The sequence below is a fragment of the Peromyscus californicus genome, unplaced genomic scaffold (genome assembly GCF_007827085.1).
Source record: "Peromyscus californicus insignis strain IS unplaced genomic scaffold, ASM782708v3 Scaffold_24__1_contigs__length_46423439, whole genome shotgun sequence".
Lineage (NCBI taxonomy): Eukaryota > Metazoa > Chordata > Mammalia > Rodentia > Cricetidae > Peromyscus > Peromyscus californicus.
The window spans coordinates 6074364-6100541 of NW_026294535.1; the positions used below are offsets into that span (position 1 = coordinate 6074364).

Genomic DNA, 26178 nt, shown 5'->3' on the forward strand with positions numbered 1-26178 from the left:
AGCAGGAGGGCCAAAGTTCGAGCCTCACAACCCATGCAAAAGCCAGGCACAGTGAGAGATGGCACAGTGAGAGATGATGGCACAGTGAGAGATGGCACAGTGAGAGATGGCACAGTGAGAGATGATGGCACAGTGAGAGATGGCACAGTGAGAGATGATGGCACAGTGAGAGATGATGGCACAGTGAGAGATGGCACAGTGAGAGATGATGGCACAGTGAGAGATGGCACAGTGAGAGATGATGGCACAGTGAGAGATGATGGCACAGTGAGAGATGGCACAGTGAGAGATGATGGCACAGTGAGAGATGATGGCACAGTGAGAGATGATGGCACAGTGAGAGATGGCACGGGTTTGCAATCCCAGTCCTGGGAGTGAGAGACAGGAGGATCCCCAGGGCTTGCTACCCAACCAACCCAGCCTAATCAGAGCACCAGGATGACGAGAGACCTAGGTGGATGCCATCTGAGGAGGAAGACACCAGAGGTCATCCTCTACACACGCACACATATACAGCTGCATGGGCACCCCACCCCCAACAAAACAATAATAATGACATACAGAAAAATGAGGGAAATAAATCTAGGTAGTTAGGAAAATAATGTTATGAACTGTAATATATTCATTTCATGGAACCCTTAAGAGACTGCATTAATTTCTGGGGAAAATGTAAGAAGAGATATAATAGACTATAGGAATAAGAGTAACAGTTAAAGAAATTGAAATGTAACCTTAAACTTATCCCTGAACGCCTCCCCCTACCTCCTTATCTCAGGCCCTGAGTATGTAAGAAGGCTGACCAAATTCTCAAGAAACAAATAACTTATGTCTTTAGAAGATGATTACCAAAATTATAAAAACAGAGAAAGCCGTGCAAGGTCCTCCATAAAGCTTTTATAATTGCTATTCCAAAATGAGATGACAGACAAGTGAGGAGGGGAAAGTTCTGCTTTTCCTGTAAACACAGGCAGAAAAATCCTACATGAAACGTGACCTGATGGGCCAATGAGGTGGCTCAGTGGGTAAAGGCTATCTGGATGGCTTGAGATTGTGGGGGTACAGATGGAGTTCACCGTGTCTGTACCCCACATGATGGAATGAAAACATAGACTCTGCAAGTTGTTCACTGGCCTCTACACACGTACACACCCGAATACACACACATACACAAATAAACACAAAAATAAATGTAAGAAAATTAAAATACACAAAGTAACCATACGTAATAATGCATTAAAATTAATAAACCAAAGCCGGGCGGTGGTGGCGCACGCCTTTAATCCCAGCACTCGGGAGGCAGAGCCAGGCGGATCTCTGTGAGTTCGAGGCCAGTCTGGGCTACCAAGTGAGTTCCAGGAAAGGCGCAAAGCTATACAGAGAAACCCTGTCTCGAAAAACCAAAAAAAAAAAAAAAAAAAAAAAATTAATAAACCATTAAATAAAGGATACCCTAGAATGAAAACCATTTAACATCTGAAAAATCTATGGCTATAACCCTACATGTTATCTTATTAATGTTTAGACATATTAACAGACCAAATGGAGTAGATCACATACTTCTTTTTAAGTAAAGTCTAAAAGTCATTTCTCCAATTCAGCACTTTATGATGAAAACACATGAGCTTCACTCTATAGTCAGAAGGATTTTGCAAAGTCAATGAGGGTTACAACATCAGAAACCTGCATCAAACAGCAACAATGGTGGTTACACACAGAAGATGTTTTACACCAGAACAGGTCATCAGCGAACTAAGTTCACATCCCAGGGCATGACTAAACCTTCAGCGCAGAATCTGAACTCTATAGTACTTCTATAAGCTGTAATAAACCTATAGAGCAACATCACATATCCTGGAAAACACGCTCCTGGGCACCCACCTAACATCAGACATGAAGGTTCTCAGGATGTTCTTTTATCTTGATGTCTCAAGATGAAAGAGAGTGAGCAAATCAAGTAACAAAAGTGACTCGTAGGCTTTGATTGTGTGCCAGGAACTCGTGGATTATGATTAACAGCCTCGTACGCATGAGGTTACATAGAGAGAAGTTGATAAACTAGCACAGGTTGGGCAATCTTGAACTTTTAAATCAGCGGAATCAGCGCTAAGACTGCCAAGTCAGGCGCTGGATGCTCCTCTTCTACATCGCTCTCTCTCTCCTGCACATCCTTTAAAGTGGCCCAGTGGTCTGCAGACTGTCCGCATGAAAACATCCGGATCTGCGCTTTCCTCTGCCTTTGCTTAGCACCCACCACTGCCCCTGTTAGCTACACCACCTATTCCACCCAGTCATCTACAAACTTTACTTCACCAACAATCTCCTATGATGGCGGGTTTGTGCTGGTCCACAGATAAATGTGATCCATCTTTTTGCTCAAGCAAATTTTTGGTTTGTTTGTTTTTTGGAGACATGTTTTCACATAGCTCAGGCTAGGCTTGAACTTGCTTCTGTAGTTAAGGATTATTGAATTTCTGATTTTCCTCCTGTACTTTCCCAGTGCTGAAATTACAGGCATGCACCACCACATCCAGTTTTCTGAAGTGTTGGGGATCAAACCTAGGACTTCTGGGATGCTAGGCAACTACATTACCAAGCCATCCCTGCTCACTGAGTTGGGTTGTTGTTGTTGTTTTTTGATTAAGAAACTGTTAGTATTCTTTTCTCTGAGACAGCAGACAGTGAAGTATACCGTTTTTTTCAACCTAGACTTGGGGCAATTTAAAAAAATATGAAATGGATTTAGAATTCTATTTTTAACTGGTGTGCAGAGAAAAGAGAAGGGTCATCGCCGTGTTCTTCTAAAAACCACGTGATTATTTCAAAAAGGAGAGAAAGAAGATTTAAGGGCCAAGGCTTTGGGCTTGAATCAAATATTGTTTGAATTCCAGCTGTGGATTGAAATTTCCTGGGCAGCCATTGCTTTGTCTGTTCAGAAGACAGGCATTGTTTGCAGGATCGATGGCAGGAAGAAATGAAATGCTGCATGCATACGAAGAGCCTGGCTTGGTGTTGAGCACACAGCACGCATGCATGTAGATCAGGAGCTGCAACTGTGCCCTTCAGCATTACCAGACCTTCATATTGCAGGTTCTTCTGATGGCACTGCCCTCTGTGGCACACCAACATTGATAAGGGACAAAGTGGCGTTTCTAAGACAGTCCTGAATGGAGGACCCTATTTCACATCTACAACCTCTAGAGCAGTGGTTCTCAACCTTCCTGATGCTGCGACCCTTTAATACAGTTTCCCATGTTGTGGTGACTCCAAACCATAAAATTATTTTTGTTGCTACTTCATACCTGTAACTTGGCTACTGTTATGAATCATAATGTAAATAGTTTTTGGAGAGAGGGGGGGGGGTTTCTGAGGGGTCGCGACCCACATGTTGAGAACTACTACTCTAGAGGGATACTGAAGTCAGACAGAGAAGGAGAAAGTCAAGATCATGAACTTGAAACTTATTAGAGGGGAGATTAATGAGACACCCAAGGAGTCCTTTGAGACAGAAATTATTCTTACAATATTGATGTTCTTGGAATTCAGGAGAAAGGTTGTACTATGGAGATTCAAAGTATCTTGAACAATAGCCCTAGACCCACATTTTAAAGACAGAGCAACCGAGGCATGGGTGGAAGCAGCTGTTTTTCTGATAAGGAATGAATCCACTTATTTTGAATCTCAAACTTGAAATGTTGTTTTTCTTTTTTGGCAGTTACTTGGTTATTAGGTCAAAGAATTGTGGGAGGGGATGGGGTGGACTTCTAGCACCTTCTATTATTGGCCTGTTTCCTCACAGCTCATTAACTTTGCCTGGGTAAATATTAAGCAGGCTTTGAGTCCTTGATGGCCCTGACTTCTCACATCTTTCAGAAACGGACCTTCCCGTGTTTTTGTATTTTGTGTTTCCTGCTAGCAATGAATATCTCACCTCTGTTTCTTCCTCTGAAAATTGGGTTCTGTCATGACGCCTTCATGTCCATTTGGAGACTACTCCCCAGTACCCACCAGCTCACTCCTAGCTCATCTTGCCATTTTCTTGTCCCCTGAGGCTGAGGCCTGCCTGAACTTGATTATTTTTACCAGACTTCTTAGAATGGCGCACTGCTGGCGGGGAGGTCACGTGCTCCCTCTGCGGTCCCAGGGCCTACGACACCACCAGGAGCACAGAACAAATGCTCAGTAGCTGTCTGTTGTCACCTTTTGGAGACAGACTTTCAAACATTATCTTCCACTTACCCAGTGTTTGAATATGTGGCGAGAACAGTACTGACTGGACGTTTAATGCATCACCTTGTTCTCATTATTGATGTACCTGAAACATCTTGGCAAGGCGGCCCTTCTGTCCTCTCTGCAGAGTCCCCGGCCACTGTGTAGGTAGCTGAAACTGGCTGGATTCCAGCCCCAGGGCTCCCACCTTTGGTCTTTAGCTGTTGTCCTCAGCGCCACAGTGTCTTCTGCTGTGGTTTTCTAAAGAAGAGAATGCCAAGGACAGTGGCGTGTTTGGTGGTTAATAAAAGGTGAGTTGAGGGTGGGGAGCATTTAAATCAGGATCCCTGCTCTATTTCTTGCTGCCAGGGGATGATTATCCTTAACTATTATCAGCAGGTTGTCCCTGGTTCCCTCCAGTTGCAGAGAATCCAGACTCCAGGCACCCCCAATGTTTCAGCAATGCCAAACCTGTCTGAGCCCCAGGATATAGGTGGTCTGGACTCTTTGCCTTCTACTCTTACCCAGGGCAGTCTGCCAAATGAGTCCTGCTGTGGCTGCCATACCTTCCACCACACCTCCGCTTGGGGCAGCCCAGGACTAGTGACCTGGGGTTGGATGTGGACTACTCTTGCCCATACACTGTTACGTCAGGGCAACGCCCACTGGAAGAGTGACCTTGCAGACTGCAAGACACCCTTTGAAACCTCTCCTCTCCTGTCTCCCAAGAGCCAGGTTAAAACCCATCAGCCTCACGTCCCGAGGGCAAACCTTTCAGAATCTGCTGCTGAGAGCTGGAGACCTCACTCGCTGGGAGCCAGCATGTCAGCTGCGGTTGTGGAGAACCCAGTCCTGAGCAGGAAACTCTCAGACTTTGGACAGGTGAGCCTCCACAGCTGGGAGAGACTTGATTCCCCAGATGGAAAAGCAGTCTGGGAAATACTGGTATTTCCTAAGGCCACTAAGAAATATGAATTTATTTAAAGATGAGGAAAATGCCCAGGAAGTCAACTCAAAAGACTGTCTTTAACAAGTAAGGGGGACATGTATTCTTTGAGGATACCAGAGAGGTTGGAAATCTGACTGCCAGAGCAGCGACCACATCTGTGTGTTTTTAGATAACTCATTGGCTTCCTCTGTTACCTGCTTTACCTTCTGAAAGGAAAAGCCTGGTCCTTAATCATCTGGGGTAGCAGTCCCACCGCATCTCTTTAGTGATATCCACATAAACCTTTCTTCTGGGTTTGGAAATGACAAGAACGTAAGAAGCTACCCTTCTTTAATTTTCAGGAGATGGTGTGGCATGAAGAGAATTGGGGACTTACTCGGATGTGACAAGGGAGAAAATAAGCCAAGAGGAAAATAAATAGGAGTTAGCTCTGAGTCTAAGCATGTCTTGGGGATTATGCTGGAGGTGGAAGGCGTCTGTTCTCTCAGGCATTTGTTGTCCTCTCCAGGGAGCTCTTGCAGAAGATGTGCTTTACTGTGATTTATGTATTTGCCCCAGTTTGGGAAATATGGTTTGCATCCTGAGATTCAGGCCTTGGAGGTAATGTATTCACAGGTAGCTGCTGCATACACTCCTAGGGGACTGTTTGTAGAGAGCCGAGTGGTTCAGGACAGTAGGAGAGAGTGGATGCCAAAGTCAGAATAACTAGAAACACTGAAGAATTCTCTAGTGGTCAGCATGTCCTAGACCAGGAAAGACACTTTGGGAGTCCTTCCTCTGACAGGACTGAGGGGTTGAGGGGTGCTTGAAGTCAGAGATGTAGTGTTGAAGAAGGTTGGTGTGAGGGGTAGGCAGGCCGGTCTATACATCCTGTCTCTACTCTATTCTAGGCTCCTGTGTTGCTGGCACAGACTCGTGGTCATCTGGGGAGCTTGAGCCAGTGATATGGGGGTGGTAACTAGGGGGAGGATCTTGCAGCTTTATTTATAAAATACTTAGGTGACTGTGAATCCACAGATTGTCCCTACCAACAACAGTGACACCAGAAGAGGATCCAAACATGTCCTGGTACAACCTCAGAATAAGAAGCAGAACATTTTCTTTCGAAAAAATAAGAATAAAAAGACCCTCAGCGTCTAGAGTTAAGATGAAAGTTAAACAATGCCTATAGATATCTTACTAAAGTTTCAAGATCACTGGTTTCAAGATTACTTGAAACTGTCAATGTGTATTTGGCCAAAGCTGATTTTTTGTTTAACAGAATGTGTCTTGAAGAGCAGGAAAGACAGACAACAAGGGCAGATGTTGTGCCTGGTGTTGCTTGCTCATGGGAATTCCTCCACGCACATAGTCAAGACACCAGTGTTGTCCTCTTTGGGGACTTAAGCTATGTAGTCATTTGGTGGGGGAGAGGAGGTTGTTTAGTGTCTATAAAATTGAGGTGGGATGCAGAATAGGTTAGTATTTACGGTGTCTTCTAGCTCTGTCAGTCTGCAGCACAGACACATTTATGAGTTTTAAAATTTTTTTTTATTATATTTGTTTATGTGTGTGAGGAGGTGCAGTGTGTGCCATGGCATGTGTAGGGGTCGGAGGACAACTTGGAGGGGCAGTTCTCCCCTTTCATAGTGTGGGTCCTTAGTATTGAACTCAGGTTGCCATGCTTGACAGCAAGCACCTTTATCTGCTAAGCCACCTTACCAGGCCTGTTGGCATCTCCTTAAAGCTTCCAACCCGGATAAAGAGCCTACATTTGACACAATTCTACTAAAAGGGAGACTGCAGGAAGGAGCCTCCATTTGTTGAGGGCATAGGATGTGTCAAAGCTTCATCCACATGGCAAGTGTAACCGGCCCGTGGGAGTGAGTGGTTTGACACTCTCATTCACCCAACAGGTCAAGAAACACCTCCTGTGTGCTAGGCACAGCAGGGTTCTTCCTCTGGTAAAACTACTTTAGTTCAGGAGATAAGTGGTAAACGAATTAACAGAATGAAAGCATGCTATAGTCTCATATAGAGACAAGAGCTTAGAGTAGTGGGGTCAGTGAGGAGCTCAGAACCACCAGCAGGGACAGGGCAGCCAGAGTTCCAACTAATCTGCTTCCCACAACTGAGCACACGACTTCACTGTAACATTTCCTCCTGTGGGACAATGTTGAAATATGGAGACATAGTATGCCCACACCCTGCCTCATACAGATGTTTGGCTCGGGACCTTCACATCTTGTTTTCAATAGTTCTTCAGTGTGGATGTACACAAGGGGTTGTAATCACACATGCAAATGTCTCTGTAAGCCCCAGATCACCAGCACTGGCCCTACAACATCCTTGACAGAGCATATTGCTTGTAAATGTGAAATGTAATTATTTCCAGAGATAACAGAAGGCGTTTGTGTTCACCACATAGCTAACAAGAACAGTCTGTGTTTATCACTGAATGCGTTGCTCAATGATCAAATTTCCCGACTCTTTGGTTCCTGGTTCTTTTTCTTGCATGATTTCTTCCTAGACAGCTTTGGAGCTACTTTTGCTTCTAAGCCAATCCCCATGTCTGTTAGAATCAAATAAGGCATAGTTTCTGAGCCAATAAAAATGCACCATGAGCTGGGCAGTGGTGGCACACACCTTTAATCCCAGCACTCAGGAGGCAGAGCCAAGTGGATCTCTGTGAGTTTGAGGCCAGCCTGGTCTACAGAGCGAGATCCAGGAAAGGCGCAAAGCTACACAGAGAAACCCTGTCTCGAAAAACCAGAAAAAAAAAAAGCACTATGAAAGAGATTTGCTTATGGGCCCTGGATTGGCTTGATGAACTTGGAATTCAGATCTACACCATCACAAACTTCTCTGAGCTTCCTTTCATGCTTTGAAAAGAAGGAGTAATTGTGTCAGCTGAGCCTGTCACTGGGAAGCACAGTAACAGTGTTGAGACCCATGAACCTAGGTTCAAGCCCAGGCTTTACTACGCTTTAGCTGGGTTGCCTAGGACAAGCCACTTGACCTATCTAACTCTGTATATTTATTTTCAAAACAGCAGCACCCCCACCCTCACAGCTCTTGTGAGGACCAAATGGCCTGTTCCAGGTAAACCATGCAAAGAGTGCTAGCTGCTGCCAATAACAACATATATTGAGCATAAAAGGACATGGTTTGGTTCCTGCCCCATTCAGGGCAGACAGGGGTACTGTCACCAGTAACAGCAGAGTAGGGCCATGTTATGTCATAAATGTGAATTTGTAGACAGTTGCGGGAAAAGTTATGGCTTAAGAACAATGGCAGTACATATTTATTATCAGTGGTTTTGAAATTGTCCATGGTTCAAATTCATTAACAATCATTTTGATAATGAAGGACATGGGAAAAACCCTGTTAGGACAGGAGCATTGTGGAGCACTCAGCTAGATTCGTGGGATGGCAGTGGGAAGGACAGAAAATGACCTGTTTCCTAAGAATCATTTCTGGAGAAGATGACAATGGATTCAGTGATTGCTGGACACACACTAGGAGAAGGATGGTGGAGGTGGACACCTGGGTTTCTATCACAGGTGTCTTCAACTCTAAGGTGGCATGTGTTGACGTGTATCAGGAATGCCTAACTTTTCTTGGAGGTTAAGAGAAAAGTGAACTCGAAACAGGAAAGCCGTTTGTTGTTTCAAGGAACCCAGGGAGGACTGAGGCTCAGTATTCTCTGTATTCTCTGCGCGGGGGGGGGGGGGGGGGGGGGGGGGTGGGGGGGTGGCGGCGGCAGCGGCAGCGGCGGCGGCGGCGGGATAGGGGAGGCTGAAGTCAAGCTCATGTGCATGTCTGGCAGGCTTTAGGAGAGCGAGAGAGAGACAGACAGAGAGAGAGAGAGACAGAGAGACAGAGAGAGAGAGAGAGAGAGAGAGAGAGAGAGAGAGAGAGAGAGAGAGAGACAGAGACAGAGAGAGAGACAGAGAGAGAGACAGAGAGAGAGAGAGGGAGGGAGGGAGGGAGGGAGGGAGGGAGGGAGGGAGGGAGGGAGAGAGAGAGAGAGAGAGAGAGAGAGAGAGAGAGAGAGAGAGAGAGGCAGAACTGAAAGAACTGAAGCAGGTCATGGTTCATGGTCATTGTGCATGGTCTAATGGGCCAGTTCATACATTAGCTCCATTGCTGATTGTGGAATTAGGAGCCAGTTGCTTAGCTGTGTGTGTGTGTGTGTGTGTGTGTGTGTGTGTGTGTGTGTGTGTGTATGTGTGTGTGTGTGTATGGGGGGAGAGAAAGAGAGAGAGAGAGAGAGACACAGACACACAGAGAGACACAAAGACACACAGAGAGACAGAGACACACAGAGAGAGTTCATGTTTATACAGTGGCACAAGTGTGTGTGAGCCGGAGGACAACTTTGAGAGTTATTTCTTTGGCACCTTCCTCCTTGTTGAACAGACAGGTGTCACACTGGCCTGGAACTTGCCATACAGCTAGCCAGGATGGCCAGGGAGCTCCAGGGAGCCACCTGGCTCCATCTCTACCATCTTGGGATTAAAATCACATGTCTGAGCTATCTCCACAGCCCTAGTTACTTAGCCTCCCTAAGGCTGAATCTTTCCATCAATGAAAGGAGGGGCTTGGTGCACAATAAAATCTATTTCCTCGATTGTTTTCCAAGTTAAATGAGATTGTCCAAGTCAAGTACTGGACACGGAACATTAAAATCTCTTTAAAATAATAGTTATTTTTTCTTTAAAAAATATTTATTATTTATTTATTTAATGTGTATATATGTGTACCGTGTGCATGTAGGAGCCCACGGAGGTCAATGGAGGCTTTAGATCCCCTGGAACTGGAGTTACAGATAGTTGCAAGTCACCATGTGGATACTAGGAACTGAACTTCAGTCCTTCGTAAGAGCAACAAGTGCTGTTAACCACTGAGCCATCCCTCCAGCCAACAGGGACATGACAGGACAGTCCTCTAATTTACTCGAAGGGGCCTATAATCCAACTTGCTGCTAAGTTTGGTACTTCCAGCTTCATATAAGATTCTGGAGAAAATCTGAATCTTCTGAAGTTACAGATTTTTGTCCTCAGAGTCTTCTGTGCTCTCGATCTTATTATCCTGAGTCCATGACAGGAATCTCGCCACCGCTGCCTCCTGTCCCTGAGATGATGGAATATCCACACCATTAACTTAATTAACTTCCTTACAAGAGAGCAATTGTTCCTCACATTTTCTTCTCCGTTTTAGGGACATGCTGTATATTGGGGGTACATGCAGAATATTGTGAATTATCTTAAAACTTGACAAAATGTTTTAGCAAACTCTGAAATACCCACTTTTATTCCAGTTTCTTTTGTTCCCTCCTTGAAGGCACCCATTGTCTGATAAGAATATTTTCATCATTTTACATATAGTGCCAATATTCTATCTAAACTTATATTTTCTTTTTTCAACATTTGGATATTATTTGGCCAGGGTTTATTCTTCCTGTTATTTTGTAGGCGAGGAAATGAGACAAACTCATCTGCTCAAAATGGTCCTGATGGTGAATGGATGAGAGAGGATGACACCCAGGCCTTTGACCTTTGATGGGACCCACAACCTATGAATGTACCATTTTTAACGTTTTCTCACATTGTGTTTCCCAGCGTCTTTTTTTTTTTTGGTTTTTCGAGACAGGGTTTCTCTGTGTAGCTTTGCGCCTTTCCTGGAACTCGCTTTGGAGACCAGGCTGGCCTCGAACCCAGCGTCTTTTTAAGGAGATTTTTTTTTTTTGCACCACTTCATCTGCTTCTAAGAATCTCCTGGATTCTTGCATATGATGTGTCTGCTGGTCAGAATTTTGGCACTGAAAAGATGGGTGCACTTACCTTCATTCAGATTTATATCTCTCAAAGATATGGGATAGGATTGGGTACTCGGTGGGTGCTCATTAAAAGATAATTGATTTTTGCCAGCGACTAGTGACATCAATGAGTAATTTGAGCTTCTCAAGTCAACCCAGGAGTGACGTTCATTATTTCAGTGTCCTCGACTAATTTATGTCTGACCACCCTGCCTTCTGTGTAGCATACAAGTAGTTCACTGTGTTCCAGCGCGTAAGGGGAAGAAAACGTTGATGCTTGCCTCTTCTTGGGAGGGGTTTCCAGGGACTGATTGCTAAGCTGTGAGAAACGCTTTAACCCGGCGATCTAATTCTGCAGGAAACAAGTTACATTGAAGACAATTCCAACCCCAACGGGGCCGTGTCACTGCTCTTCTCGCTCAAAGAGGAAGTTGGTGCCCTAGCCAAGGTCCTGCGTCTGTTTGAGGTGAGTGCTTTGTTCCTGTGTGACTCGGGCAATGGCATAGTCATAGCCATATTCACCCTTCTTCCAATCTTTCCTAGATCTAGTTTGATTTTCCTACCCTTGCCACCCAACTTGGGTTGACCTGCCAGGGCCACACCCTTAGAAAAACCAGACTCTCCCTCTTCCACCAGCAATCATGTACCAACAGCTCCTCATCTAAGGCGGGACTTCTCGTCTACCTCCTCTTTCTATGCTGTTGTTTTGTCTGGCTTGCGCTGCTGCAGTTCACGTGCCCGCTGGCACCTCTGTCGACCTCCCACGCCTGACTGCACTGCTGTGTCTGGAGAACACTGTTCTGCTTTAGTCAGCCGTGGCCTTTGACTGTTGCATTCTTTCAACTCCTCCTGTGATGATCCCCAAGCCTTGGGGGGGAGGGGTGTGATACAAATGCCTCATTGAGGGCTGAGGATCCTAGTCTCTCATTCTCTGCACTTCGGTCTCTGCTAATCACTGCCTACCACCAACAGAGGCTTCTCTGATGAGAGCTGAGAGAGGAGCTGATCTATGGGTATAATCATGGTAAGTCATTAGGAGCTGGTTCAATATTATGTCACTTCAGCTGAATAATAGTAGTAGGTTCTCCCCCAGAGCCTAGGACTTGCTGACATACCTTCAAGAACACATCCAGTTGTTTGTCTTCTAGGTGATTACGAATCTGACCAAACTGACAGCGAAGATTAGCTATCCTCATGACCAAATGACACCAGATTCAAATCAATGAAAGATCAGTAACAGTGGTCTGGTGCTAGGTCTGAAATCCAGAGTGTTGCCGTTGCCAGGCAAGTGCTCTAATACTAAGACACACCTTCAGCCCTATTAATCCATTTTGGACATCTAAAATTGCTGTAGACAATGAGGTGTATGTAAAACTTAAAACCTAATTTTCTAAATTGGTGGTGGCAGTTGGGGGTAGATGAATACCCAAGAGCAGACAGAGCAAGTGGAGAAAAGAAGTGTTTCCTGAGGGACAAGCCGCTCCTGAAAAGGATGCTTCTGTGAAGTGCTCCAGCGCACCTACCTAGCCTTTGTACGAGGGAGTCACATGTTCCTGAGAAGTTGCCCCTTGGGACCAAGTCAGAGTTAACGGATTAAATAATAATAAATGAAGAGGCTGTTTACAGTCTAATAAACAAACCACAAGTAATAAATTAGCAGAACTAGATGGAGAACAGCGTGTGTGTGTGTGTGTGTGTGTGTGTGTGTGTGTGTGTGTGTGTGTTGGGGGGGGCACAAGTGCACATACACTGACTGGGTTCTTTGATGCATTATCCAAATCGCAATTCCTTGGGGGCCTTATTTTACCCATCCTGCCAAGGAGGATACAGAGCTCAATGTGCTGGTTGGTTGGTGGAAGGCTGTTGTTAGTGTGTATTGATTTCTTTCCCTAAGTACCTTCAACAGTTACCATGGAAACTCCCACCCCAGCATACATTTTAAAGCCATATTAACACTCTGATAAAGCTCATAGTTAAATGATAGTCACTCAAAGTAATGAGTTAAGGAGAAAAACAAGTTCTTGTTCTCACGGCATCACACATGTAAGCCATACACACCAGGTTCTTGATTTGATGTTCATGAAACTCAGTGGTGGAAGCCATTCTCGTACTGTGTGGATGAGGAGACTGAGGCTGAGAGGCTGAGTCACTCACTCAAGATCACACAGGAAATGTGCGGTGGAGGTGGGCTTGAACCTTGGCTCTCAGGCTTCCAAGTCCAGGATCTCTGTGACACCCACACTCCCGACAAACAAAATGATTGGCCGATGAAGGGGAGGGTGCTGACATCACGCTGCTTTTGTATGCTTGTGTCTTTTATTGCGCCTTTGTGTTCTGACACAGTTTCTGGACATAAAAAGTGAAATCAAAAGGAGTAAATGACAAAGAAAATAAAAGAAACCAAACTGTACTTTAAGGCAATATTTTCTTTTATTGTTATTTTTAATTAAGTTTTAAATTTATTTTACATACCAACCACAATTCCCCCTCCCTCCTAACATCCTGTTCTCTCCCCCACCTCCTTTCTACCCCCCATCCACTCCTTAAAAATGGTAAGGCCTCCCATGGAGTCAACAAAGCATGGCATGCCAAGGTGAGGCAGGACCAAGCTCCTCCCCCCTGCATCAAGGCTGAGTGAGGCATCCCACCATAGGGAATAGGTTCCAAAAAGCCAGTTCATGTGCCAGGGACAGATCTCAGTCCCACTGCTAGGGGTCCCACAAACAGACCAAGCTCCTAACTATCACCCACATGCAGAGGGCTTAGGTCGGTCCCATTCAGGCTCCCTAGCAGTCTGTCTGGAGTCCGTGAGCTCCCATGAGCTCAGGTCAGCTGTCTCTCTGGGTTTCCCTATCATGATCTTGACCCCCTTTGCTCATATAATCCCTCCTTCCTCTCTTCAACTTGACTCCCAGAGCTCGGCCCAGGGCTTGAATGTGGATCTCTACATCTGCTTCCATCAGTTACTGGATGCAAGTTCTACGATGACAATTAGGGTAGTCACCAATCTGATTACAGAAGAAGGCCACTTTGGGCACTCCCTCCACTATTGCTAGGAGTCTTAGCTGGGGTCGTCCTTGTGGAATTCTGGGAGGTCCCCTGGCACCAGGTTTCTCCTAGCCTCATAATGGCCCCCTCTATCAAGATATCTTTTCAAGCCGGGCGGTGGTGGCGCACGCCTTTAATCCCAGCACTCGGGAGGCAGAGACAGGCGGATCTCTGTGAGTTCGAGGCCAGCCTGGGCTACCAAGTGAGTTCCAGGAAAGGCGCAAAGCTACTCAGAGAAACCCTGTCTCGAAAAACCAAAAAAAAAAAAAAAAAAAAAAAAAAAAAAAAAAAAAAAAAAAGATATCTTTTCATTGCTCTTCCTCTCTGTCCCTCACCCAACTCGGCCATCCTGATCCCTCATGTTCCCATAAAATATTCTAGAAAATTCTATATAGTTAGAAAAGAACTCCAACAATCCATTTTAGATCTGGATTTTGGAGAGCCACAGTGCACACAAATACGTTAAGAACTAGTAAGCCTGCAATGGGAAGACCATTGTCACACTTCGTATTTCTTAAACACATTTGATCATGACACCTTCTTTCAGGAGGACACATTATCTTCTAGGTTTTAGTATTTTATTAAACTTACACTGCCTTAGGTTTTCAGCTCTAAACTATCAGCAGTAGCATGTGTTGTGTGAAAGACTTTTCCTGGGGAGACTCAACACACATACACAACACACCTCTACTCAGCCCACAACAGACCAAAGTAATGATTGCAACCAAGTCCAAGCTAATGGACTGATGAGATTTTATTGGGGTCACTATAAGGAGTCTGGGTGAAGTGTTACTTACAGGAGCAGGGATGCTCAAAACCAAAACCAAAACCAAACAAACAAAAACAAAGAAACAAACAAAAAAAACCCCAGACAGTTGCATCACCAGAAACCTCTCATGCAATCCCATACGGGTGACACCTCCCCAGCGCAGCAACTCTGGAGATCTCTGCACAGCTTGCAGATAGTTCACAGGCCAGGGACGCTGTTTTGTTGCAGCTCAGCTGTTCCAAGCTTCTCTCAGAGCAGTTGTTGTCTGGTGCTGTAAACCTGAGGGGGGCCGTCGAGAATCTTCTGAGTTCTCCCTTTCCCAGACACGTGACCCTTGGCTCACCTGTTGAATCTCGGGGGCCTCCTCTTCCCTCCTAGACGGAAAGTTTCAATGTGGAGAAACTGCCATAACAGCGGTTTGATTTTTGTGGCACTGAGGAGTAGAACCACATTAAAGTTAAGAGTTTCCTGTTTAGAATCAAAACCCAGTTGCTCTGCCTGTGAGATGGCTATAAGCAAGTTGTTTAACCTCTTGGTTTAGTTTCCTCAGTTTCAAGGTGAGGGTACTAATAAGCCTATTATAGAGTTTCCACAAAAATTCAACTTATTAATTTGTGAAAAATGATTGGAACAGTAACTAATATAGAGTAAGATCTCAATAAATGTTCATTGTAATTATGTCTCTGTACTGTATCCTTAGAGTCACAGAGCCTGCAGGGATCTAAGTTCTTGACTATAGAAAAACTAGTAGAAGAATCAGATTTATTTGGTTGGAAGAGAGAAGGCTTCGTATGGTAATACTCACCTAGCTGAAGTTGTCCATGGAAGGAGACTCCTAGATATCTTCTTAGTGTCCGAGACAAGATGGCAATGAGTAGAAATACAGGGAATATATTTCAAATCGTTTACAGGAGGCTTCTCTAATATGGAGGGCACTGGAAGGCATTCATTTCAAGCATTACGTCTGCTAAAATAGACCCCTAAAAGGGCAACGTGAGAGCAAAAGTTGTGCTGTAAATATACTTATCTTCCTTAATAGAGACAGAAGGTAAAAGTTCGTCTTCTCAATATTGGCCCAAGAGAGAAAGCATTTCATAAAGGGATAATCATATATCTCCTATGACTTTCTTATTAAATAGCCCCACAAGGACTCCAGCCTTGATGAGCAGCTCCAACTCTTCATACCCTGTGGTATAGCAGATACACAACAGGATACTTGGTCAGCTCTCACTAAATACACAGAGTAATGACAGTTACAGTAATGTGAACCTAGACCATCTGGTCCTCTGGCCTGATGCCATATGGAAACTGTTTTTAAACTCAACTCCTAATAGGAGACCCTAAAGCATGCTAGCTCCTCAGAGAAAGAGCGGTCTGTAGTAAGTGTGCAGGCTCCTCTTGGGCTGTACTTTCCATTCAAGTGCTTCACTCCATGGCATAGTTAGCTCAAAGTCACCACCCCATTAAGGAACCACTTTGCCCATCGCTGGCCTTATAGACCTCTACAGGTAGCTACATCAAAATGCACCTCAATGGAACCTATATTTATAAGAAACATAGATTACTGTGTTTGCGTATGTTTGTGGAGTGACGATTAGAAATGAGGTAGATATCTGGTAATTTGTGTCCCAACAATTAGGAAAATGCTCAAACCTCTCCATCTTAACCTACAGACACCCGCTGTCCTCAGTAGATTGTTTTAACTCTCAATTCTTTATGCATTTATTTAAATATTTTTCATAGCACTCTGTTTTTAGCCCCTACTAGCTCATATCCCATGTTTCTTAGGAAAATAGCCTTTTTTACAAAAAGTTTAGTGGTGAATCATAAAATCAGAAGCAGTCTCCTGGGGGGAAGGTGCAAAGAAGAACTTTCTCTTTCTCTTCATGTGCCCATGAATTCCCAGGGAAGGGACTAGGCAAAGGAACAGATCGACAAAGCTCTGAAATCTGAGGCCATCTCAGACATTCTCTGGCAGCCTCTAGTAGACTGTTTAACTGGTGGGGATGAAGAGCTTCAGTTTTTCAAGCTGCCCACATCTGGACAGGTCCAGCTGCTAATTGTTGATACTCCACTTTCATGGAGATGATTGATCTTTCAGAAACAATGGAAAGAAACAGTCTACATCTGTCACATGCATTTCCTTTGCCCTACCCCTGCCCAGAGAATACACCCCTCCCACTCCTCCATTGTTTGGTGACCTTACCCCCAGTCATTTACCAGCCCGTTACTATCTTGGGAGCAGATCCTGTTGTTGGGTCCTATATAGAGGATGGAGACACGGGTAGTGAGCTAGGCAGCCAACCTCTGCAGCTGCAGAACGTGCATACTCTGTTACCAGGCAACTAAAACGGAGTTCTTGTGGATAGTCTGCACTCTGAAAGCTGTTGTTCCTTGCTTTATAGGCTTCCATTTGATGCTCCAGGCCATTTAGTCATTCCCCTGCTGAGGGCGTTTAGTTAGCTTGCACATTTTGGTGAAAGACTGTGAATTTTTTTACTAAGTTGGATATCCAGTATCATAAAACATGGGGTCGTGGTATATAAACTGTTCTGTGGTTATTCCCAAAGCAAGGTGCTGCTTCCCCCTCCTCCCCTCCTCCCCTTCCTCCCCTCCTTCCCCTCCTCTCCCTCCTCCCCCTCCTCCTCTTCTCCCTTCCTCAACTGTTCCTACTCCTCTTCTTCTTTTGCTCCCTCTTCCCCCTCCCCTCTTCCCCCCTCTTTTGCTCCCTCTTCCCCTTCTCTCCTCCTTCCTCTTCTTCCTCCTCCTTTTGCTTTTTGATTGAGATGGTGTCTCACTATACAGCATTAGCTGTCCCGGAACTCATTAGTAGACCAGACTGGCCCCAAACTCACAGAGATCCTCCTGCCTCTGCCTCCCTAGTTTGCTACCCCTTCTGGAGAACATGGGACTTCTTGGAGAAAGTGGCTACCTTCAGGGGTGGTCTGTGGGTGGGCGGTCAGTCCCCCCAAGGTGTGGTTGGCTTTCTAGCTTATCTTCCACCCTGTGCACACACCTCTCTGTGTTCTGTCTGTGGATCTTTTCAACTGTTAGACAAATAAAAGTTCTCATTTTGGTTCTTGGCTTTACTGTATTCTTTTCTCTGTTTTTGGCCACATAAGTAAACTTTCTTGCCATTATTTAAAAAATTTTTTTCATGCGGTATATTTTTGATTGTATTTCCCCTTCCCTAACTCCTTCCAGACCCTCCCCACTTTTCTCTATACAACACAGACTTTGGTTTCCTCTTAAATTTCAACAGAAGTAAACAGAAGGGAGGATTTACACATTCCCTTTCTTCCTAAGCCAAGAAACACAACCGCTTTTTGCATTGTTTAGATAATGGCCTCTGTTTTCCTGGGGAAGCTTCAGAGTTGCTGCTGTCTCTCTGGCCCTTCCTCCCTCCCTCCTGCAGGGCTTCTCTCTCCTACTTTGGGGCACTCATGTGAGCTTACCTGAAGGACAGATGATGCTCTCTGTAGATTGATGCTGTGGCCAGTGGTAACACCCTGGGGCCTCAGGAGCCCTAGAGAAGAACCAGCCAGAAGGGAGCCGTATTAGACTCCTTATTCTGTTCCTTGTACCCAGAGATTCTGATGTTTTTGTTTGACATAATATTAACGATAATGAAAAAAGTTGACATTTTAAGAGTGCTTCCTGTGTCCCTGGACGAGAAGGCAGTATTCACAAAAGAACAAGAGCTTTACCACTGAAAAAATATGCTTTCTTCCTGAATTCTTCACAGCAAAGCATTTTCATTTGGATTTTATTGTTTCTCTTCCTTAATCTCCTCAAAGACTAAAGAGAAGGTCCTATAGAAGTACTCTCTATACAGCGGTATTTGAAAGGGGAGGCTATGGCCCCTGTAATAACATCTGTTCTCAGCATTGTATCACTTATAACTGGACATACACTGCTTCAAACACAAAGTGGATGAATTCATTTTTCTTTTTTTTATAATCTTAGAGTTACTCACGTGATTGGATCTCTGGGACATGTTTTGTCTATTTGAAAGGTGGTTTTTATTTACTTATGGATACATGGTGTGCCCTGGCATGGCTGTAGCAGTGAACTCAGGCTTAGTGAATGGCACATGAGTTGTGAAGCATTTTTGGAATTTGGAGATCCAAATTCTGTGTGTGTGTGTGTGTGTGTGTGTGTGTGTGTGTGTGTGTGTGTGTGTGTCACTGTTCTATTGGTGTCATGAGAAACTATGACCAATGCAACTCTTATAAAAGAAAGCTTTTAATTGGAGGCTGGCTTACAATTTTAGAGGTTTTGGCCTTACCATTGTGGCAGGAAACTTGGCAGCATGTGCTGGAGCAGCAACTGAGAGCTGCATCCTGATCTGCAGGCTGAGCAAGAACCTTGGCCTGATTTTATGTTGCACTTTTGAAACCTCAGAATCCACCCCCTGTGACATATCTCCCCCAACAAAGTCACACCTACTAGAACAAGCCCACACCTGCTTGAATAAGGCCTAATAATCCCACACCTCCTAATTCTTCGAATCCTTTCAAAGAGTTCCATTCCCTGGTAACTAAATATTCAGATACAGGAGCCTCTGGGGCTATTCTTATTCAAGCCACCACAGTGTGTTAAGAACCATGTGAGCTAAAGGACTACCATCTAAAAACACCGACATTGAGGGGAAGCTGTGGTAAATGGCCCTTGCTTTGGTCTTTTCATGGCATTCATAAAGTAGGGTCACACGCAGCTCCTTATGTGAATGAATGTGGGCAGCTGTTTTATTAGGCAAGCTTCTCTGTTGGGGAAGCTGGGTAATGATTGCAAGTTGACTTCTTTGTATTGGAGATTTTAGTCAATTTCTGAACCAATTTGAAATACCCAGATTTTGCAAGAAGCCATGACTTGTCACTATTAGAAATATACCCACAACCAAGACACTTTTCATTCCTCCAAAAGAGACTATCTAGAGGTAATTTAGAGTTTTGAGCTCTGGCATTTAGAAATCAGTACTGTTGCAGGGAAAGAATCTGGGTAAATGATCAACGGGCCTTGTGATTGTTTGTGCCCTGGTGATCCTTCACATGACCCTTAAGAGGTCAAAAGAAACCAGAGAAGCCTATGGGGTTGGAGTTCTTTGGGCACATTGAGTAAGAAATGTTTGATACTATGGCAGCAATAAGGAGCAAGTTTGCTTTATCTGAGAATGTACTGCAAGGAACATTCCCTAAAAACTCCCAGATTGTTCTCACTTGATGTTTTCCTACATTCGTTGAGACTATTTAAAAATTTGTTTATGTGAAGATATTTAAAAACAGACAAGGATAATATTATCTTGAAAAAACAATACACAACAGAATTAATATCAACCTATAAACAAATATTATTGATCAAGATAAATAGCTTTATTATCAAAAATGTCATGAATCACAAAAGAAGGAAAGTAAATGGCTAATAGCCATGGGAAAAAGATGTTCAGTCTTGCCAGCAATTGAGTGAAAGGCTGAATAATGAATTACAAGCTCTTTTTACATATCAGGTAAAAAAGATGAGAATCCTGATAATTGGTACTGGTGAAGAATATAGGTTCTCTCATGGGAAGGTAGAACAGGTGAGGATAGCCCTCTTTGATAGCCGTGGGGTAAGATACGTACAGAAACTTCAAATGGTGAATACTTTCTGGTTCATCAATGTAGCCCCAAGGCATTTATGCTGGGAAATCAGCTAGGCAATCAGGGAAAAACATGTAGATAATGCCACCCATTGTTTCTAGAGGCAAAACATACGAGGAAACTCATATACCCGCCACTAAAGCTCTCGTTGCAGAAATGAAGGCACATCCAGATAAGGGACTCTAGGAAGTGCTGAGAAATGGCCAGATGGTTGGCTGTCAAACTGATGAGAGGGGAAGGGCGTCTGCTGCCAAGCCTGATGACTTGTTTGACTTGTGGGGTCCACAGGATAGAAGGAGAACAATGACTCTTGCAAGCTGGCCTCTCAAGTCTCACATGTATGTCAAGTGTACTTAAGTGTGCTTACACACATTACACACACACACACACATGCACACTACACAAGTAAATAAATATTGAAGAAATGGTGTGATGGGGCAGATGGAGTACAGGTGGCTGATGTCAAATAAGTCTCTAGTTCATCTCTCTAGCTATGCTATGGTATTTTATTCAAAGAAGAAACTCTAGGGAGGGGTGTGTGTGTGTGTGTGTGTGTGTGTGTGTGTGTGTGTTTTCTTTCTTAGGAACTCTGAATTCTCATTCAGCCACACTATATCAAACCTGCGGATGGAATGGGCTCTAATGGTGACTCTTCTTCCATTTGGTTATCCACAAACTCCTCCCATGGTCCTTATACTTTTGATCTTTGAGGCAATTACATGAATTTCACAGCATATGACTCTTCCTATCACTTTCACACTCACCACAGTGGCTGCGACCACCATCACATCCCACTGGGGTTTCAGCAGCGACTTCTCAACAGGACCTGGTGGTTCTGTCAGGTCTCCAAGGTTTAGTCACAACGTGGGTGTCAGGTAGGTCACACTAAGACAGTGAGATCAGGTTGTTTGTCTGCTCAAAACCTCATAAAGACCCCGATTTCATTCAGAATCAAAGACACACCCTTTTAAATAATTTGCATAACTGTCCTTCATCTCTGTGTTTTTTTCTGGCTTATTAGATTTCCCCCACCCCCACCCTTCTTCTAGGCCAATCAGACCATCCCCTATGGGGTCTTCATGTCTCTCAGCTCCTTTAGGATGTATTTATGATTTGTTTTCTCAAGGAGACCTACTCTACCCCACTCCTCTACCCTCAGGACAGCTCGTCCATTTCGTCTGCTCTGCCTTGTATTTTTTGTCCCCTATCATTATAAAATAATATATAAGCTAGTTGTCTTTTACAGTATTGTCTTTATTCCTTTCACTTGAATGTAAGCTTTAAAAAGAAGAGCATCTAGATCTGTTCTATTCATCTAAAGAGTGATTGGCATCTAGTGAATATTACACATATATTTATATAGGTTACATCTGTATATGTAATTAAAGTATTATATATATTTTCATGTATAATATAAATGATATAGCTATATATAATTACCAAATGACTTAAATGAGCATATGTGATGTTACTAGTAGTTCTGAGCATTATGTTGCACCCGTCAGAGTGTATGTATATGTGAACTTGTCCAAAACCCACAAAGAGCTCATGGAGCAGGTATCACTAAGACCACCCATGTGTAGATGCGGCAACTGAAGGATGAGGAAGCATGAAAGTAAATTGTCTAGCATTTCATAGCTAATATAATTTAGAGCTTATGAATACCGTGCCTGTGTCCTGGGGACCATATTCAAGCAAAACAATATTGTGTCAATATTGCTTACCGAGATTCTATGGAATTTCATTGGGCAAAAGAGAGGCTTTCCCATGTAAACATCATTACAACTACTATCTGAGACATTTGGTCCAAACCCAAATCCTTTGCAGGCAACTCTGGGCTATTTACTATTAGATGCCCCACGTAACTAAGTTTGGAGGCACGTGACTTAACATTCCCACCTTGTCAGCTAGTGCTTGGTTTTCAGAAGCTAAAAACGTTTCTGGAAATGTAAGGGTTTCCTTATACTCATGTTAAAAACCCAAAACCAAAACCAAAACCAAAACCGAACAAAATTACCCAACCCTGTTCTTCAATGCCAGTTTGCTGTCTTGTGTTATGTTCTGGCTCTGTGTTTTTAGCCTGTGGTGGTAATCAAGGCTGACCCCTCCCACTTACCATTTTCTCTGTAGGAGAACGACATCAACCTGACTCACATCGAATCCAGACCTTCTCGTGTGAACAAAAATGAGTATGAGTTTTTCACTTACCTGGATAAACGTAGCAAGCCTGCTCTAGGCAGCATCATCAAGAGCCTGCGGTACGACATTGGTGCCACTGTCCATGAGCTTTCTCGAGACAAGGAGAAGAACACAGGTGAGAGATTGAAGAATCTTGTGACCTAAACAATGCAACACTGTTTTCATAAAACAATAGCGTGGAGAGCAACTTAAAGGTGTGTGAAAAGGAGAGGAAGTAAGTCAAGGACCCAGACCACAGCCTAGCATATCATAGACACAATTACTAGCTCCTTTCCCTTCCTCATCGTAGGTGTTTCTTACTCTCAATGAACATGTTAAAAGACAAGATACTGTATAGCCCAGAGTGGTCCCAAACTCACTAAGTAAGTGAGGTTGCTCTTGAACTTCTGATCCTCCTGCTTCCACCTGCCAAGTGTGTGGATTACAGGTGTGCTCCACCATGGCTAGCTTATACAGAACCGGGGATGAAAGTCAGTTCATTGTGCATGCAATTTCTTGTGTATTTTTTAAATCCCTGGGTTACGATACTCTCCGACCCAACCAAAGGGCTTTCTCCAAATTCTTAGAGCATGCCAAACCCGGAGGTGGGATCACCTGGCTCCTTGATCCTGGGGCTTTCACTGTCATCTTCTATCTGGTTATCTTTCTCTTCCACTAAATCACAAACTCTTGTGTACAGGTAGTCTCTTTTACTCATGTCCATAGCCTCAGGGTTTAGTGCAATGTGTGGCACATAGCAATGCCCGATGAGTGGACAACTAACACAGGCGTTGTTAAAACTTCCTGTGTTCCACTATCCACTGACGGCAGGAGTTATAGGTACAACAGGCTTAGAGTTGGATCAGTGTGGGTTCAAGTCATTCCTTCAGTGACTGACTTTGAAACCCCTTCTTGTGTCTTCCTGGTGCCTTGGTCATGAACAAAAGGATCAGGCACAAATGCTGCTTAGCATAGTGTCTAGGATATCACAGGGATCTGGCTCAATGACAATGTGGGGTTGCTGCCCTCAGGCTTCGCCTACAAAGAATACAGACAAGCAAGATGATTGATTGCTTTTTAGGATGCCAAGTGTATTCACATTAGCTGTTCTAATAGAATTTATTTTTAATTTTGCAGAAAAGTGAGCAAAATGTACAGGGAATTCATATGTATCTTATTCTCCCTCTTACCAATCTGCATGAATACAGTGCGGTTTTTTTTTTTTAATAATTGATGGGCCAGTAGTGATTTATTACCAGGAAGTAAAGTCCAGCGTTTACATTCAAAACCTGCTTTGGGTTGTAGAGCCTTATTGGTTTTGACCGAATGCAGGGTGCTCTGTATCTGCTACCACAGTGGTATATAGAACAGCCTCAGTGTCTGCCCTCCTTCATACCCACTATCTCTTAGGACAAGAACACATTGGTACCGAATTGGCCCACAGGTATAGGTACTCAGTACCAATAAGATAAAAGAAACAAGTCCTTCTGTTCTACTGTAAAAAAAAAAAAAAAAAAAAAAAAAAAAAAAAAAAAAAAAAAAGATGATTCTTAGTGACGAAAATATACTTAAAATAAAGTATAAATAAAACAAATTATTTAAAATTATTTGGCCACAAAAAGGTGACCAACGTTTGAGGAGGATAAATAGGTCCCTCCAATTTTAACATAATACAATTTACATGTGCAAAAATATCTCATTGTACCATCAAGATTCCCCCGCTTCCCTTCCTCTGCCTCTGTCTCTACTTTCTGGGTATTGAGCCCATATCCTTGAGCATTATTAAGAATTGGCACAATTCTTCTATGCCATTGAAAACTAATTTAAAATTTTTATTTAAGAGGCAGAGATGCTTTCAAAATAAGACAAGATGCACTTTGTAGAACAGGCAACAGAAACATCTTCTGAAAGGCAGCTCCGAGCCTCTGCTGAGGATGTCTTCTGTACCCTCTCCTGTCATAGGTATAACTGACAGGAAGGCCCATCTCTGGCTTGCCCTTGCCCAGAGCGGTCAGACAGGCTCAGGCCTCAGAGGGACCCTTGGAATTCCTCCTCATCAGATGTCTTCGCCTCCTTCCTTTGGCCTCCCAGGCTGATGCCTGTCCTCTCCTGCTTTGCAGGCCACCTGCTCCCAACAGGAACTTCAGGGCCTCAGGACAAAGGGTCTGCTGGGTCCTGGGGCCAGCTCTGCCTCTGCTTGGAGCAGGTGGAGACTGGGCCAGCTGGACTCTGGGGTCGAAAATCAGAACAATTGACAGGCAGGCAGGCAGGCAGGCGCCACTCGGAGAACTTGAAAGATGTGTGTAGGCCAGCTGGAAGACTGGAGCCCGAGCTGAAAGCTCCAAAAAGAGGTTCCTGGAGGGGATATAGAGAGGGAGTTAAGAGCCTGGCTTCCTGAACCAGGACACAGCACATTTGGTGTGACTTTGAACAAATTACTGATGCTGGCAACCTCCAGCTGCATCCAGGGGAAGAAACAAGAGTCCCTGACATTATGGGGCTAATGGAATTATATCACCAGGCACTGGCAATAGAGCGGAGGTTGTTTAGGGGCTTCATAAATGCTCTATATTCTTGCCACTATTATCATTGCTATAAAAGAATGACACAATCACAGGAGCCACAAGCCAGCTTGCACACACACTTTTCTCGTAGATTCCGTGAGCTGGACTGTGATCTCGGAGGTCATGCAGCCCCACAGACCCCTCGTTTTTGCATTGTGAAAATGGAGGCTGTGAACTTAAGGCAGGGAGTAAATTCTGCGTGGTCACAGGCAAGAGTATGTTAGATACCAACTGATCTATGTCACTGTCAGGCGCCGGAGAGAAAATAAGTCAACTGCTTGTTCCTAAGTTGGGGACAAGACACCCAGGTAAACATAGAAGAGAGACTGCTGTTGTAAGGAGACAGATGCCACATCACATAACTCTCAGGACCCACCAGTGAGAGAGTAGAAAAGCTAATGTTGTTTTCCTACAGAGCTATCCTGCAACTACTGTTGAGCTCCTTAGATACTAAAAGTAGCACCAACTTAATTCCTTAGGAGGCTGCTCACCTCATTGCATAGGGTGGAGGAGTGTTGGTGCTTGAAGTGTGTGTGGGGTGTGTGTGTGTGTGGAGTGGGGGGGGGAGGAATGGAGGTGGCAGTCTTAGGCAGCAAAGAAGAAACAGCCTGTACTAACTATTTGAAACGTGTTTTGTGACCCTAACTTCTTGGAATGGCTGGTCACTCCAAATGGCTGTTTCCACCTGGACTGAGCTTATCTGTGATTCAACAGCTGCTGGGAATATGGCAGATGTTGAGGTGACACCTGCAGGGAGAGACTGTGGACATCAGGGCTCCAGTGGCAGATCTGTGGAGAGGAGTCTGGGCCCGGAAGCTGGGCCTTTGAGAGGAGTGGGCCTTGCTCCGCATAGCTGCTCTTTCCTATCAGCTTCCCCAGGGGAATGATGAGAGCAAGAAAGCCTAGGAGTAGATGGGGACCTTTGCTTCTTTCTCCAGACAAAATGCCCTTTTTAATGAGGGGCTCAGATCTCAGGGGCAAGTCTGACAGCAGGTTCAAGTGAGAGACCTGAACCCCTCAAAGCA

The 26178-nt window shown here is 44.3% G+C and overlaps 1 protein-coding gene across 1 annotated transcript in view; it reads left to right on the forward strand.

The window, feature by feature from the left end:
• The first annotated feature begins 4842 nt into the window (after window positions 1–4842).
• Pah (phenylalanine hydroxylase) overlaps window positions 4843–26178 on the forward strand; it is a 58249-nt gene continuing 36913 nt past the window's right edge. Inside the window, exons 1-3 of the mRNA XM_052753758.1 lie at window positions 4843–5088; window positions 11314–11421; window positions 22542–22725. Coding sequence (XP_052609718.1) covers window positions 5029–5088; window positions 11314–11421; window positions 22542–22725 — 352 coding nt within the window. The 5' untranslated portion in view covers window positions 4843–5028. The remainder of the gene's footprint in view (window positions 5089–11313; window positions 11422–22541; window positions 22726–26178) is intronic.